Source organism: Anguilla rostrata, chromosome 9, assembly GCF_018555375.3.
Source record: "Anguilla rostrata isolate EN2019 chromosome 9, ASM1855537v3, whole genome shotgun sequence".
In the NCBI taxonomy this organism is placed as follows: Eukaryota; Metazoa; Chordata; class Actinopteri; order Anguilliformes; family Anguillidae; genus Anguilla; species Anguilla rostrata.
The window spans coordinates 33759559-33773907 of record NC_057941.1 but is presented as its reverse complement, the minus strand read 5'-3'; the positions used below and the strand labels follow the sequence as shown (position 1 = coordinate 33773907).

General features: G+C 39.6%; 3 protein-coding genes across 3 annotated transcripts; all 3 read left to right on the top strand.

Annotated features, from left to right (window-relative positions):
• The first annotated feature begins 272 nt into the window (after positions 1-272).
• LOC135263635 (insulin-like) lies at positions 273-2687 on the top strand. Its single transcript, XM_064351907.1, has 3 exons — positions 273-359; positions 998-1199; positions 2422-2687. Exons 2-3 carry the CDS (start codon positions 1016-1018, stop codon positions 2631-2633), a joined length of 396 nt encoding a protein of 131 aa, XP_064207977.1. The 5' UTR covers positions 273-359; positions 998-1015; the 3' UTR covers positions 2634-2687.
• A 1514-nt stretch (positions 2688-4201) lies between these two features.
• On the top strand, positions 4202-8680 carry LOC135263637 (insulin-like). The gene is made up of 3 exons (XM_064351910.1): positions 4202-4252; positions 4903-5098; positions 8354-8680. The coding sequence occupies exons 2-3, from the start codon at positions 4915-4917 to the stop codon at positions 8500-8502; spliced, it is 333 nt and encodes a 110-aa protein (XP_064207980.1). The 5' UTR covers positions 4202-4252; positions 4903-4914; the 3' UTR covers positions 8503-8680.
• A 2294-nt stretch (positions 8681-10974) lies between these two features.
• LOC135263636 (insulin-like) lies at positions 10975-12763 on the top strand. The gene is made up of 3 exons (XM_064351908.1): positions 10975-11127; positions 11826-12021; positions 12456-12763. Exons 2-3 carry the CDS (start codon positions 11838-11840, stop codon positions 12602-12604), a joined length of 333 nt encoding a protein of 110 aa, XP_064207978.1. The 5' UTR covers positions 10975-11127; positions 11826-11837; the 3' UTR covers positions 12605-12763.
• The last annotated feature ends 1586 nt before the right edge of the window (positions 12764-14349 follow it).

The window sequence follows — 14349 nt, the reverse complement described above, 5'->3', positions numbered from 1 at the left end:
TGTTGAGCACCATTTACTTTGATGTGGCTCATTCTAGGTGGCCAAAGTGCACGATGGTCGGTGTCCAGCATGCTTGTGTCTTCTGGTCTGGTGCTCTCCAATGGTGACGACAACCGTTAATATGACTGAGCAGTGCAAACAGGTTTAACGAAGCGTGGGATTGGATCGCGACTTTCTGCTTTTGATTTTGCTTCTTCATTCTTCCCCCCACCCTTTTTTTTTGTTTTCCGCTGACCGAGTCAAAAACTGTATCGCCAGAGATGGAGGGAGGGGTATAAAAATGGTACGTCCTAGCAGTTAGGTCCTAACCATCTTCTCTACCAACATCTACCCACCTTCCACCAACTCTGCAGGCACAGGTACATTTCAGGAACCTCTGTGTGTTGAGTCTCTGTTTTCTGTGGTTAAACAGGACTTTTGTTTTGCAAGTTTACAAGATGGGCTTTAAACTCCAGCTAGTCATCATTGTGCTGGTCTTGGATCAGGTGCATATTTCAGCCTGGATAAGATTAATTTCTGGACAAGAGGAAATCTGATAAGTACTCCTACTCCGAGGCAGTTTTACAAATATGGGCCCATATCTTGAATTTTTGAGATTTGACATCCTGGTTTTCTGTCAGCTAGTTCACATCAAGAGACCTGTTCCGTTGCTGTAATGCTACAGTGCTGCCTTTGAAAATGCCTAAAGCCCAAATCACAGCCCCACTCAGGAAGAAGAAAAATCTTGGTGCAAATGGAAGCAGAGCTTCCAGAAATGGGAAAAAATATTTTCCCTCTTAAAATATGCTGTTTATATTCCCATGTCTAATATAGATCAATGATATAATGAAATAATGACGTGTTACCGTATGTGTCCATGTACTAGTATGTGAAACCGTCACTAGTCTGTAGTCTGTTATACATGCTGAATTGAGGAAAGTAAATGGCTGTGTTTTGGCCATTTGAGCATTGGCTAGTCATTTTAGGAGGCCTTGAGATATAGTGTGCCCCCCCCCAGCTCCAGCTGTCCGTCAAAATGGCATCCTGCCTGCCAGTAATCTCTCTACTGGTGCTGCTCATCCTGTCCAGTCCCGGGGTCCATGTCGCGTCAACCCAACACCTGTGTGGGTCTCACCTGGTTGAAGCCCTCTACCTGGTGTGCGGAGATAATGGGTTCTTCTTCAACCCCAAGACCAAGCGGCACCTGGACCCTCTGCTGGGTAAGCTGGGAGGGGTCCAAAAACAGGCGTCCATGATAAAGTGACTGTGTCTGAATTTTTAATCTGTGATGGGCAGTGTGCGTAAAAATATGCTTCATGCTATATTCCAAACAAACTGCGGGATTGTCTTAAGATACTCCACCCTGGCGGCCATGCTCATGTGTCATTGTTGCTGTTGAAGGAAGACACAAGCAAAGCTGTGCCTCGTTTTTAAAGCAAAGCCACAAAATGTTTGTCCGAAATATTTGCTCCAGAATATACTCAGCTAGAAGTCAAGTATAATTTCCTTGGATTTTAAGTACACTACATTTATATTAGAGAAAAATGCCTACTAAAAAACTTTATTATGGAATGTACTCAACGAGCCTACTCAATAGTTGGAAATTGAAAGCACTGGACTTCTGGAACACTGACTTAGAATAAAAAACATTCCAAAATACTCTTTAAAGAGTTTTAAAAAAACAACTACTTGTTAACTGTTTGGAATGCCCATGTGTGATTGCCTGTCTGACCACTGCACTGCATTGCATCAATTGTGAAAAGCATGTGGCAGCATGCAAGGCTGCCAAAAACTCCACTGCAGCCCTCAATCCACCAACTGAGCTGCAGCTGTCCCGTCAGAGGACTGCACAACTTATACAGCCACCGCAAACAGATTCCCAGCCAATCAAAGGAGTCGACACTACAGAGTGACATTGGGGGATAACCCTGAGGATCAAAACAGTCCATCCTTGGCTGAAATCATGGAATCTTTTGGTCAAACCAAACCTCGACACCCCCATCCTCAACCTTAACTCTATCCTAACCCTCCTAGGCTGACACCATGGCCAGTTATTTTGCCTAAACCAACACCACTACACCCCCACCACTCCTTTTAAATTCTTTCCACAGTCATTGAGGGTTGAACTCCAAAATTTGTATGCATCACTGGAATATAGCTGGATGTACCAGTGACCAAAGCAGGAATCTAGATGTCTAGAGAGGTGGAAATCTAGGTTGAGACATAAGCAGACTAGGATAACCCCAAGGTAGCTCAGGCTTTACTCATATTTAGCCTGGCTACATTCTAGTTGGCTAGAAAACTTTCAGTGTTCAACTAAATGTATCAGGGTTCTCACCTGAATGCCTAGACAACGTTTCACCTAGTAGACTTTTTCCTTTTATATCATTTTTCCCCCTAATAACTCTGGAGATCAATTAGTGTTTTATTTTCTCCCTGCAGGATTCCTCTCTCCAAAATCAGGCCAGGAGAATGAGGTGGACGATTTCCCCTACAAAGGCCAGGGGGAACTGAAGGTGAAGAGGGGCATTGTGGAGCAGTGCTGTCACAAGCCCTGCAACATCTTCGACTTACAGAATTACTGCAACCTCCGGCCCTCAGCAACCAAAGCCACGCTATTAAACCAAGAGCCTCTTCTTTCTGAAAGCATTTAATGTCAATCACTTTGTGTTACATGAAAAGAAACAAACAAAAAAAGCTAAATATTTTCCCAGTTTCTCTTTTGCAAAAAAATAATAAAGTATCATTAAATTAATTTTTAAGAACATTTTTATTTTATTTCATTTTATTTGTTACCTGAGTGAACATTACAATGTCGCAAAGCTGAAACATCGACACAAACTCCACATCTATGACTTTCCATCACACCTGAATTAAAGACCCAGGCCATCCAGTGGAATCGCTTTAACAGGCTTCATTGTAGTGAACAAAACAAGAAATCACGCTTTTTCCACCACAGTAACCTCCACCAGGATCTGACTGAAGGCTACAGTGCTGATGTATACGTCTATTTTTCAGTCAAGCATTTAAACATCATGTGATTAAATGCAATTTAATTACCTCACAGGCAGCAATATTCTACCATCTTCTGACAATTGGTTGGATGTGGGATACACTGATTAATGCATAAAATGTAAAATAATAATAATAATAATAATAATAATAAAAATAATAATAATAATAAAGAATCTAATTGTAAATTATTTCCAAAGCGGAAACTATCTGTGTTCTGAGGGCAGCTAGTTGGCTTTTTGACACAGCAAGGCCTTATGGACAATAGCTTGGCACAAATGGTGGCTAGTTTGGGAAATGTGGTAGCTAGCTAAGTCATATGGCCAATTAGCTGGGAAAATGGGCAGCTAGTTAGGATGACTTAATAGCTGGCTACAAAAAAGGATTAAATGGCTTGCCATACACGTCCCAATCCTACGTTTCCTGCTGAGATTTATGACAATTCCAGTTGAATGCTTGACCTTGCATATTTACCTTCTTTGAAATCCACTTCTGCAATTTTCACTATATTCTCAGACATAAAATGGTTTATTTCTTCTCTTATGAAATCTCATTCTTAGGATACCCTGTTATTAAAAGCAGCCGTTTTTTTATATGAGATGTGAACAACATCTGGCATACTTGTCCTTGACTAACCTCTACAATATATATATATATATATATATACATATACATATATATATTTTTTTTTTAAATTTTATTTATTATTATAATTTTTTTTGTATATAATCACCAAAAACAGAAAATGTCCGGAAGGCAGCCAAGACTTTGCAAGAAAGTGTCTGGACATCAGACGTACTTTTCTGCAAACACTCCCCGGTATTGAGCAAGACACATTTACTTAGACACACCCATTAGCCATCTGCTGCTACAGACAGCCCACTTAAAGTGTTGAGCACCATTTGCTCTAATGTGGCTAATTCTAGGGGCGGGTGGCCAAAGTGTACGATGGTCTGTGTCCAGCGTGCTTGTGCCGTCTGGTTCAGTGCTCACCAATGGCGATGACATCCATTAATACCACTTAGCAGTGTAAACAGGTTCAACAAGGCATGGGATTGGATCGCAACTTTATGCTCTTGATTTTGGTTTTTCTTCATTCCCCCCCGCTTTTTTTGCTTTATACTGATAGAGTAAAAAAAATAAAAAAGATTCAGCACCAGTGATGGAGAGAGGGGTATAAAAATGGTACATCTTGGCAGTTAGGTCCTAACCACCATTTCTACCAACATCTACCCACCTTCCACAAACTCTGCAGGCACAGGTATGTTCCATAACCTCTGTGCATTGTGTCTCTGTATTCTGGTGTTAAACAGGACTCTTTTGCTTAGCAAGTTTTACAAGATGGGATTTAAACTCCAGCTAGTCATCAGCAGCTGTATTGACAAAGTGCTGGTCTTGGACCAGGTTAGTATTTTAGCCTGGATAAGATTCATTTGTGAACAGAAGGAAACCAGACCCAAGATAAGCACTCAAATTCCAAGAAACTTTTATAAAACTGGACCCAGATCTTGTGTTATTGAGATTTCACATTGAGGTTTTCTGTTAGCTAGTTCACATTAAGTCCTCTTGTTATTTGTGTAGCACTACACTGCAGCCCTTGTAAATGCTGTCTCTGTGCCTAAAATCTGGTGCAAATTGCTGTATAGAGAGGGCTGCTAATATGCGGTTTATATTCCCATGTCTAATATTGATCAATGATACAATGAAATAATATATGTTACCGTTTGTGTCCATGTGCTAGTATGTTAAAACTCCTCTGATCTGCAGCCTGTCATACTTGCTGAAGTATGGTATCTAGGCAGTGTCTTATTGACTGGATAGGTCCTCGGTCACTAGCCAGCCATTTACAAGGCCTTGGGATTAAAAAGCTTGGAAATCCTTGTAATTTAGTATGACCCCCCCCCCCCCCAGCTGTCCGTCGTTATGGCATCCTGGCTGCCGGTAATCTCTCTACTGGTGCTGCTCATCCTGTCCAGTCCCAGGGTCGATGCCGCGTCAACCCAACACCTGTGTGGGTCTCACCTGGTTGAAGCCCTCTACCTGGTGTGCGGAAGTAATGGGTTCTTCTTCAACCCCAAGGACAAGCGGGATCTGGAGCCTCTGCTGGGTAAGACAGGATGGGTCCCAGGAACAGGCGTCCATGATGAAGTGGCTGTGTCTGAATCAGCCTTCTAACTACTGTTTCCTCAAAGTACATGCTGTCTACTAAGCAAGGAATCTAGATGTCTACAGTGGTGTAAATCTGTGACATAAACAGACCAGGTTAACCCAAAAATGAATGAATGAATGAATGAATATAGTTTATTTCGGTCACACATTATAAGGAACAAAATTTGAAAGTTGTGTGGATATGGAACAGACAATACATCATCATACATGTTTACACTAATCCATTTCACACAATAAAATTCACACAATCAATGACCGAAAAAAGAATAGGCTGAAGCTTTTACTCCTGACTCAAAAAAGTATTTCCAATGTTTTTAAATACACAAGATCTAAAATATTTAAGGTGTAGGACCCTGTGAATAATGGATTAGTAGATTCATGGTTACAAGCTTTGTTTATTATTCTAATAGCTCTTTTCGGGAGTTCAATTATAGGGTCTATATTTGTTTTATAAGCATGTCCTCAGACCTCAACACAGTATGACATATATGGCATTATTAGTGAACAATACAATATAGGCAGACATTTCTTATTCAACAGATCTCTGGTTTTGTAAAGAATAGCAATAGATTGAGATAATTTCAGTTTGATATGTTCTATATGTGGCTTCGAACAGAGTTTATCTATGATCACTCCCAAGCATTTTGTTTAATATACTCTTTCAATTTCAACTCCATTTAAATCAATTTTTATTTCGCAATTATCCCTAAAACCACCGAACACCATAAATTTTGTTTTATTTTCATTCAGTGATAAAACTTATTCGTATCAAACCATTTTTTAAAACATTATCAGTTCCCTTTCTACTGTTTTCAATAACTCTTTCATGTCCTCCCCTGAAAAAAATAAGTTTGTATCATCAGCAAAAGTAACATATTAAACATATTAGATACTTTAAAAATGTCATTTAAATAAAGTATAAATAACTTAGGTCCCAATACCGAACCTTGTGGAACACCACAGGTTACTCTTCTAGAATGTGGTTCAGTATTATTAATTTTTACATATTGAAACCTATTATTTAAATAACTTCTTAACCAGTGCTGTGTGACACCTCTCATACCATAGCGTTCCAATTTCTGCAGAAGTAATGATTAATTGAGTCAAACGTTTTACATAAATCAATAAATACACCTACAGTGTTTTGTTTCTTTTCTACTGCTGTTGCAATATTTTCTATAAGATCCATCACCACTAAAGTCAATTGATTACTCCTAAACCCATATTGATGGTCACTCAGTAACTGATTTCTCAATAAAGTCATCAAGTCTATTTACAAATAATTGTTCAAGTATTTTAGAAAATTGAGGTAGCAAAGACACAGGTCTATAATTTGATGCTATATATTTGTCACCATTTTTGTAGATTGGAACCACCTTAGTCATTTTCATTTTATCAGGAAAAATACCTGTTTGAAAGGTTTAATTACATACAAGTATATGGCTTGAGTACACAGTCAATTACTTGTTTTAGCAGTGACATATCAATAGAATTACCATTAAAGGATTTTTATTCTTAAACTTTCTGACCACTTCTAACACATCGCTCTCACAAACTCCACCAAGGAACATTGAATTGATGTTGTCAAATGCAAAATCGAAATTATTGTCTTCATCTGTAGGAAGGTTAATTTCCTTTGCCAAATTTGGGCCTACATTAACAAAATAATCATTAAACTCATTAACGATTTCCTCTATATTTTCAATAATTGAATTATCACATTTTACAAAATATGTTGGAAAATCCTTTTTACTACTATTTTTGATCATGTCATTAAGCACACTCCAGGTAGCCTTAATATTATTTTTATGATGTTGCAACAACTGATTATAATAATCTTTTTGTTGCAATCTCAGAATAAATGTCAATCTTTTTTGTATTTTTTATGTGTCCTCCTTTTCCTTTGTTCAATGTTTTATAAATTCCCTAGAGAGCCTATTTTTCTTTTTACAAGCTTTTCCCCAACCCCTTTGTAAACCATGGTTTTCCCCACTTTCTAGGATTTTGTCTATACGCTTTCAATGGACAATGTCGGTCATAAAGTGTCAAAAATGTTTTTAAAAATGCATCATATGATTCATTAGTATCCTGTACATAAACTTTAGTCTGCCTATTTGTTTTTAATTTTAACTTATTGTTATTTTCTAAAACTGCAAAAACAGGCAAATGATCACTTACATCAGCCACTAATAGTTCACTTTTTATCTTCCCATCAATTACATTTATAAAAATATTGTCAATCAAAGTAGCACTATCCTTTGTTATTCTGCTAGGTTTTTCAACTAACGGATAGAAACTCAAACTAAACACAGTTACACATCTCATCAAATTGTCAATAACAGTTGTCATATTACCAATAACCTTACATTTAAGAGCAGACATCACAAACTGGGCAACACCCCCTCCCCTTTTATTGACCCTGTTTTGCCAAAATATTTCATAGCCCTCTAATCCATCCTGCAGTTCTTTATTATCACTCAGCCAAGTCTCTGAAATTGCTATGACACTGAACCTTTGCTGAAACTGTTTAAGGTAGTCTTTAATTTTGGAGAGGTTACTATAGAGACTCCTACTGTTAAAATGAATCACTGAAAACCCCTCCATTTTCACATTGTCTTCAGAATAATATTCACAATTTATGTTAATGTTCTGGTAGAAGTGGATCTCCGGATCAATGCCATTTTCTAAGTCTTAAAGTTTGTGATCTCTAAAGTCAAAAGACTTGAAATCTGTGTATTTACACATTTTCTTATACCAGATTTGTCACCCCCATTGGCAAAGTCTTAACAAAGAAGAATTTTAAACAAAAGGGACACAAACAACATTTCACCTTATGTTTCACAACACAACTAAAATAAAAGTATTTCCCCACTATTCCAACTCTCTACCATAATATTCATAATTTTTATTTATATTGGTCAAGATCTTTTATGTCTCTGATGGCTATTACTTTAGCCTGTTCTGGTGTACCATTCAGTCTTATCATTACATCAGATCGGTTTTAGCCGTACATAGCCTGGCTACATCCTAGTCGACTGGTTAACTTTCAGTTTTCGGTCAAATGTAATTAGGTTTTCAGCTTAATGCCTAAACTGTTTTTCCACTCACTTTTCGTCACAAAATGTTCACCGGCTGTCATCATTTTTCCCATATAAGTCGGGGGATCAATTAGTACTTTATTTTCTCCCTGCAGGATTCCTCTCTCCAAAATCAGGCCAGGAGAACGAGGTGGATGATTTCCCCTACAAAGGTCAGGGGGAACTGAAGGTGAAGAGGGGCATTGTGGAGCAGTGCTGTCATAAGCCCTGCAGCATCTTTGACCTACAGAATTACTGCAACTGAGGCCTCCTGCCCTCAGCAACCAAAGCCATGCTATAAAACCAAGAGCTTTGTCTTTCTGAAAGCATTTCATCATTTAATTTCAGTCATTTTGTGTTACATGCAAAGAAACAAACAAATAAAGCTAAATATTTTCCCTGTTTATCTTTTGCAAAAAATAAATAAAGTTTCATTAAATTAATTTTGAGGAACATTTTTTTTATTTCATTTTATTTTTTACTTGAGTGAGTATCACAAAGATACAATGCTGAAACACCGACACAAACTTCATATCTATGATTTTCAATCACACCTGAGTTAAAGATCCAGGCAATCCAGTCAAAGGCTTCATTATAGTGAGCAAAACAGGAAATTACGCTTTTTCCACCACAGTAACCTCCACCAGAATCTAAATGAAGCGCACAGTCAGCACGACTCCATGGACATCCACCAGAATCATCGCCTCAGATAATTCAGGGGGCACTGTATTCTCGGGTGTCCCATAAACTTGGAGGCATGAGCCCACTGCAGGACCTGGGGACGGGCACCTGTGGGGACAAACAGACGAATACAAGGCCCATTATCCGGATCTGATTTGGCTCTTTGCTCATCTTTGATCGCGGCCTCGTTTCCCCACGTAACAGGTGCTCCTCTACAGGAGCTGGGCAGTACGGGGTCTGGTTCTGCATCCACCTCAGAGACATCAAGCTTTCTAGAAAGGGTGTCAGGCTTAGTGTTCCTAGTTCCTGGATGGTATGAGATAGTGAAAGAGAAATGGAAAAACAAACAGAGACTATGTTGCCTGGTGGGCATTTAGGCTTTTGACTTCCTGAACCCATGACAGTTCTACCCCAACCCCCCCAATCCCCCACCGTGAATGGCTCCTGACGTTCAATTGAGGCTGGTTTGACTGGTGGCGCCCTAACTCCTGAATGAGCTTGGGATCTAGATTATAGGATCTAGGGGAGCTTGTGACAATTAGTCACTGGAGCTAAAATTTAAATTGACCTTTATGCACTTTCCATGTACTTTTCTGAAAACCTAAGCAACCCTTTAAAATTCTTCTCCAATTATTTTTTAAAATAAATTTCAGCAGCTAATAAATGAATAATGTTGTATCTGTGTGTAAATTGAAAAAGTACTTGTTAAATGTCATCACTCTAAATTAAGTGCTAATTCTTTATGTTCGGTTAGTGTTGGGTTAGGTTAAATTGTATAGCCTAGGTCTGACCTAAAAATAATAATTTTATCCTAGTTTCCTGCAATAAATTATTGTACCTCATTGGTTCTTTCGCACAAAAAATGTTTTAATTAATGGCCCATTGAACCCCATCCATCAGCAAATGTACCTGATAGTGAAGTGGAAACTGTGACTGAATCATCACGTGGAATAAGGGGTGTGCCTGCTGGTGATTTATGTAACTGCTCACAGATAATTTGGTGCGTTCAGGGCGTTTGGATTTCACGATTAGCGCATCAATGGGGAGAAGTACGTCAGCACTAACAGTATTGCAACATCGATCCAATCTGCCCTGTGCTAGGCTTGGTGTAATACACGTGCCATAGACTTGTCCTTACTTCAATGAAACATCAGATAAAAGTACTCATTTTGAGTTGTTTCAACTGCATTACAACATACAAATGTACATTTGACAAAATCAAAGGAAAAGTTCCACTGAAACTCAAAAATGTGATGAAAAATGTGATACGTTTTAGATTAAATTTTATGGTAATTACAGGCATGAAGACTAATAAAAAAAAACTTTAAGACCAGAGGTCTGATGGAAGATGTGATTTCCCAGGTTGAGAAACAAATCTCATCCTGTTGTATTTTTCTGAAGTTTGTTACATGTCAGATACCCACGCCTCAATCTTGTGCTTCCTGCTGAGATATATGATGTTTCCGGTTGAGTGCTTAGTCTGACATCATTTCTGAAATCCGCTTCTGCAATTTTCACCACATTCTCATACATAAAAAGGCGTCTTTCTTCTTTTATGAAGTTTCATTCTTAGGATATCCTGTATTTAAAAATAGCAGCATTTTACATAAGACGTGAACAACTTCTAGAAAATTTGTCCCTGACTAATCTCTACTAAAAACAGGACAAAAAAGAAAAGATGTTCCACATAATCAGAGAAAAAAAGATAAATGTTTGCAAGGCAACCAAGACTTCGCAAGGAGGTATCTGAAGAAACATCAGATCCCCCCTGCAAACACTCCCCGGTATTGAGCAAGACACATTTACTTAGACACACCCATTAGCCATCTGCTGCTACAGACAGCCCACTTAAAGTGTTGAGCACCATTTGCTCTAATGTGGCTAATTCTAGGGGCGGGTGGCCAAAGTGTACGATGGTCGGTGTCCAGCGTGCTTGTGCCGTCTGGTTCAGTGCTCACCAATGGCGATGACATCCATTAATACCACTTAGCAGTGTAAACAGGTTCAACAAGGCATGGGATTGGATGGCGACATCATACTCTTGATTTTGGTTCTTCATTCTTAAACCCATTTTTAGTTTTCCGCTGACAAGTCAAAAGCCACATCGGCGATGGAGGGAGGGGTATAAAACTGGGTTGTCCTGGCAGTTAGGTCCCAACCACCCTCTCTACCAACATCTGCCCACCTTCCACCAACTCTGCAGGCACAGGTATGTTCCAGAACTTGTGTATTGTGTCTCTGTTTTCTGTGGTTGAACAGCACTCTTTTGTTTAGCAGGTTTACAAGATGGGCTTCAGCTAGTTATCAGCAGCTATATTCACAAAGTGCTCATCTTTGATCAGGTTAGTATTTTAGCCTGAATAAGATTAATATGTGGACAGGAGGAAACCTGACCCAAGATAAGTACTCTTACGTCGAGGCACTTTTTTACGAATATGGACCTACATCTTGTGTTTTTGGGATTTCACATCCAGGTTTTCTGTAAATTAGTTCACATTAAGAGGCTTGCTATTTTGCTGTACTGCACTGCAACCCTTGTAGATGCTGTCTCTCTGCCTAAAATCCATATCACAGCCCCACTCAGAAGAAAAATCTTGGTGCAAATGGATGTATAGAGCACAGCTTCTAGAAATGGGAAAAATATTTCCCCATTTAAAATATGCTTTATTTTCCCATGTCTAATATTGATGAATGACATAATGAAATAATATATTTACTGTGTGTCCTTGTGCTAGTATGTTAAATTGTTACTGGTCTGCAGCCTGTCATACTTGCTGAAGCATGGTATCTAGGCAGTGTCTTATTGAATGGAAAGGTCCTTCGGTCACTAGCCAGCCATACGAGGCCTTCAGATTAAAATGCTTGAAAACACTTGTAATGTAGTGTGCTGCCCCCCTTGTCCCCCAGCTGTTCGTCGTCATGGCATCCTGCCTGCCGGTAATCTCCCTACTGGTGCTGCTCGTCCTATCCAGTCCTGGGGCTGATGCCGGGTCAACCCAACACCTGTGTGGGTCTCACCTGGTCGACGCCCTCTACCTGGTGTGCGGAGATAAAGGGTTCTTCTTCAACCCCAAGACCAAGCGGGACGTGGAGCCTCTGCTGGGTAAGACGGGACAGGTCTAAAAATAGGCGTCCATGTCCATGATACAATGGCTGTGTTCGAATCAGCCTCCTAACTACTGTGTCCTCAAAGTGTGTGCTGACCCTAAGGATACTGCATACCGTTTTGTGCATATTCTGAGCACGCAATGGGCAATATTCACAAAAATATACTCCATACTATGGAGTGAAATCATGGCCAGGTATTTTCCCAATGTGGCTCAGGTTTTACCCGTATATAGCCTGGCTACATTCTAGTTGGCTAGAATACTTTCACTTTCCAACCAAATGTATCTGGGATTTCACCTGTATGCCTAGAGGATGTTTCACAGGCTTTTCACCAGGAAGTGTCCAAGGGGTGTCCCTGGGTAGGTTTCTTTCATTTATATATCTTTTCTTAGTCTGGAGATCAATTAGTATTTTCTTTTCCCCCTGCAGGATTCCTCTCTCCAAAATCAGGCCAGGAGAACGAGGTGGATGATTTCCCCTACAAAGGTCAGGGGGAACTGAAGGTGAAGAGGGGCATTGTGGAGCAGTGCTGTCACAAGCCCTGCAACATCTTCGACCTACAGAATTACTGCAACTGAGGCCTCCTGCCCTCAGCAACCAAAGCCATGCTTTTAAACCAAGAGCTTCTTCTTTCTGAAAGCATTTCATGTCTTTGTTTTACATGAAAGAAACAAACAAAAAAGCTAAATATTTTCCCTGTTTATCTTTTGCAAAAAAATAAAGTTTCATTAAATGAATGTTGAGGAAGATTTTTATTTCTTATATTTAATTTTAATTGTTACCTGTCTGAACACTACAAAGTCGCAATGCTGAAACACCAACAGAAACTCCATCTTTATGACTTTTCATCACTTCCATCACTGGTTAAAGATCCAGGCGATCCAGTGGAATCACTTTCAAAGGCTTCATTGTGGTGAGCAGAACAGGAAATTTATAACACAGTAACAAAGCCATTTCTAAGGGTCTGGGACACCACTGAGCCACAGTGAGAGCCATTATCTCCAAAAGAAGAAGACTTGGAACAGTGGTGAATCTTTCCAATAGTAGCCAGCCTATCACAATTTCTCCAATGGTACATCGACAACTCATCCAGTATGTCACAAAAGATCCGAGAAGAACATTCAAAGAACCTAAGGCCTCTCTAGTCTCAGCTAAGTGTTTATGACTCCCACTCCAATGAGATTCATAGGAGAGTAACCTTTTGGGATAATGTTCTATGGATAGATCAGTCAAAAGAGGAACGGTTTGGATAACATGGGTCCCATTGTGTCTGACGGAAAGCAAATAAAGCATTTCAAATTAAGAACATCATACCAGCAATGACAATTTGCCTTTTTTTTCTCCCCAATTTAGTCGTTATACCAATTCCCCGTGTGTCACGGTCCTGGTTGATGCGCTATCCTCTGTCGGTCTGGGGAGGGTGTAGACCACCGCATGCCTCCTCCGATACATGTGGAGTCGCCAGCCACTTCTTTTCACCTGACAGCGAGGAGTTTCACTGGGAGAGCGTAATGCATGCGGAGGTTCATGCTATCTCCCCCAGATCCCCTCTGTGCTGAACCAGTACGATCAGGACTCATACCCTCACCGTCTTCCCACCCGCGAACACAGCCAATTCTGTTCATAGGAACAGAAGTACCACTGCCTGGGATTGAACACCGGTCTCTGCGGTGGTAGGCGCACTAGTATAGTATACCTCTACACTACCGCTACAATTTGCCTTTTTTGAAGGAATGAATTCTGCTCTGTACCAGAAAATTCTTTAGGAGAATGTCCAGTCATCTGTCCGTGAGCTGAAGCCTAATTGGTTTACGGAGGACACTGATCCAAATCATAAAAGCATGTCAACATCTAAATGGCTGAAAAGAAACAAAATTAAAGTTTTGGAGCGTCCTAGTCAAAGTCCTGACTTGAGCCCAATAGAGATGCTATGGCAGGACCTGAAACAGGACCTGAAGCTGTTCATGCTCAAAAACCTACCAATTAAAGCACCTGTCTGAATTAAAGCAGTTCCGCAAAGAAGAGTTTCTCCAGAGTGAGTTGAAAGACTGATACCAAATTATAGGAAGTATTTGATTGCAATTATTGCTGCTAAAGGTGGCATAATCAGTTATTAAGTTTAAGGGGGCTAATTTCTTTTTCACATGGGTGACATGGGTTTTTGATAAATATTTTCATAAAATAAATGAATTTTTTATTTTTGTAAATGTGTTTTGTGCTTACTCAGGTACACTTTGTCTAATATTGCATTTTGTCTAAAGATCTTAAGTCATTCAGTATGAGAAATATGCAATAATAGAGGAAATCAGGAAGGGGGCAAATA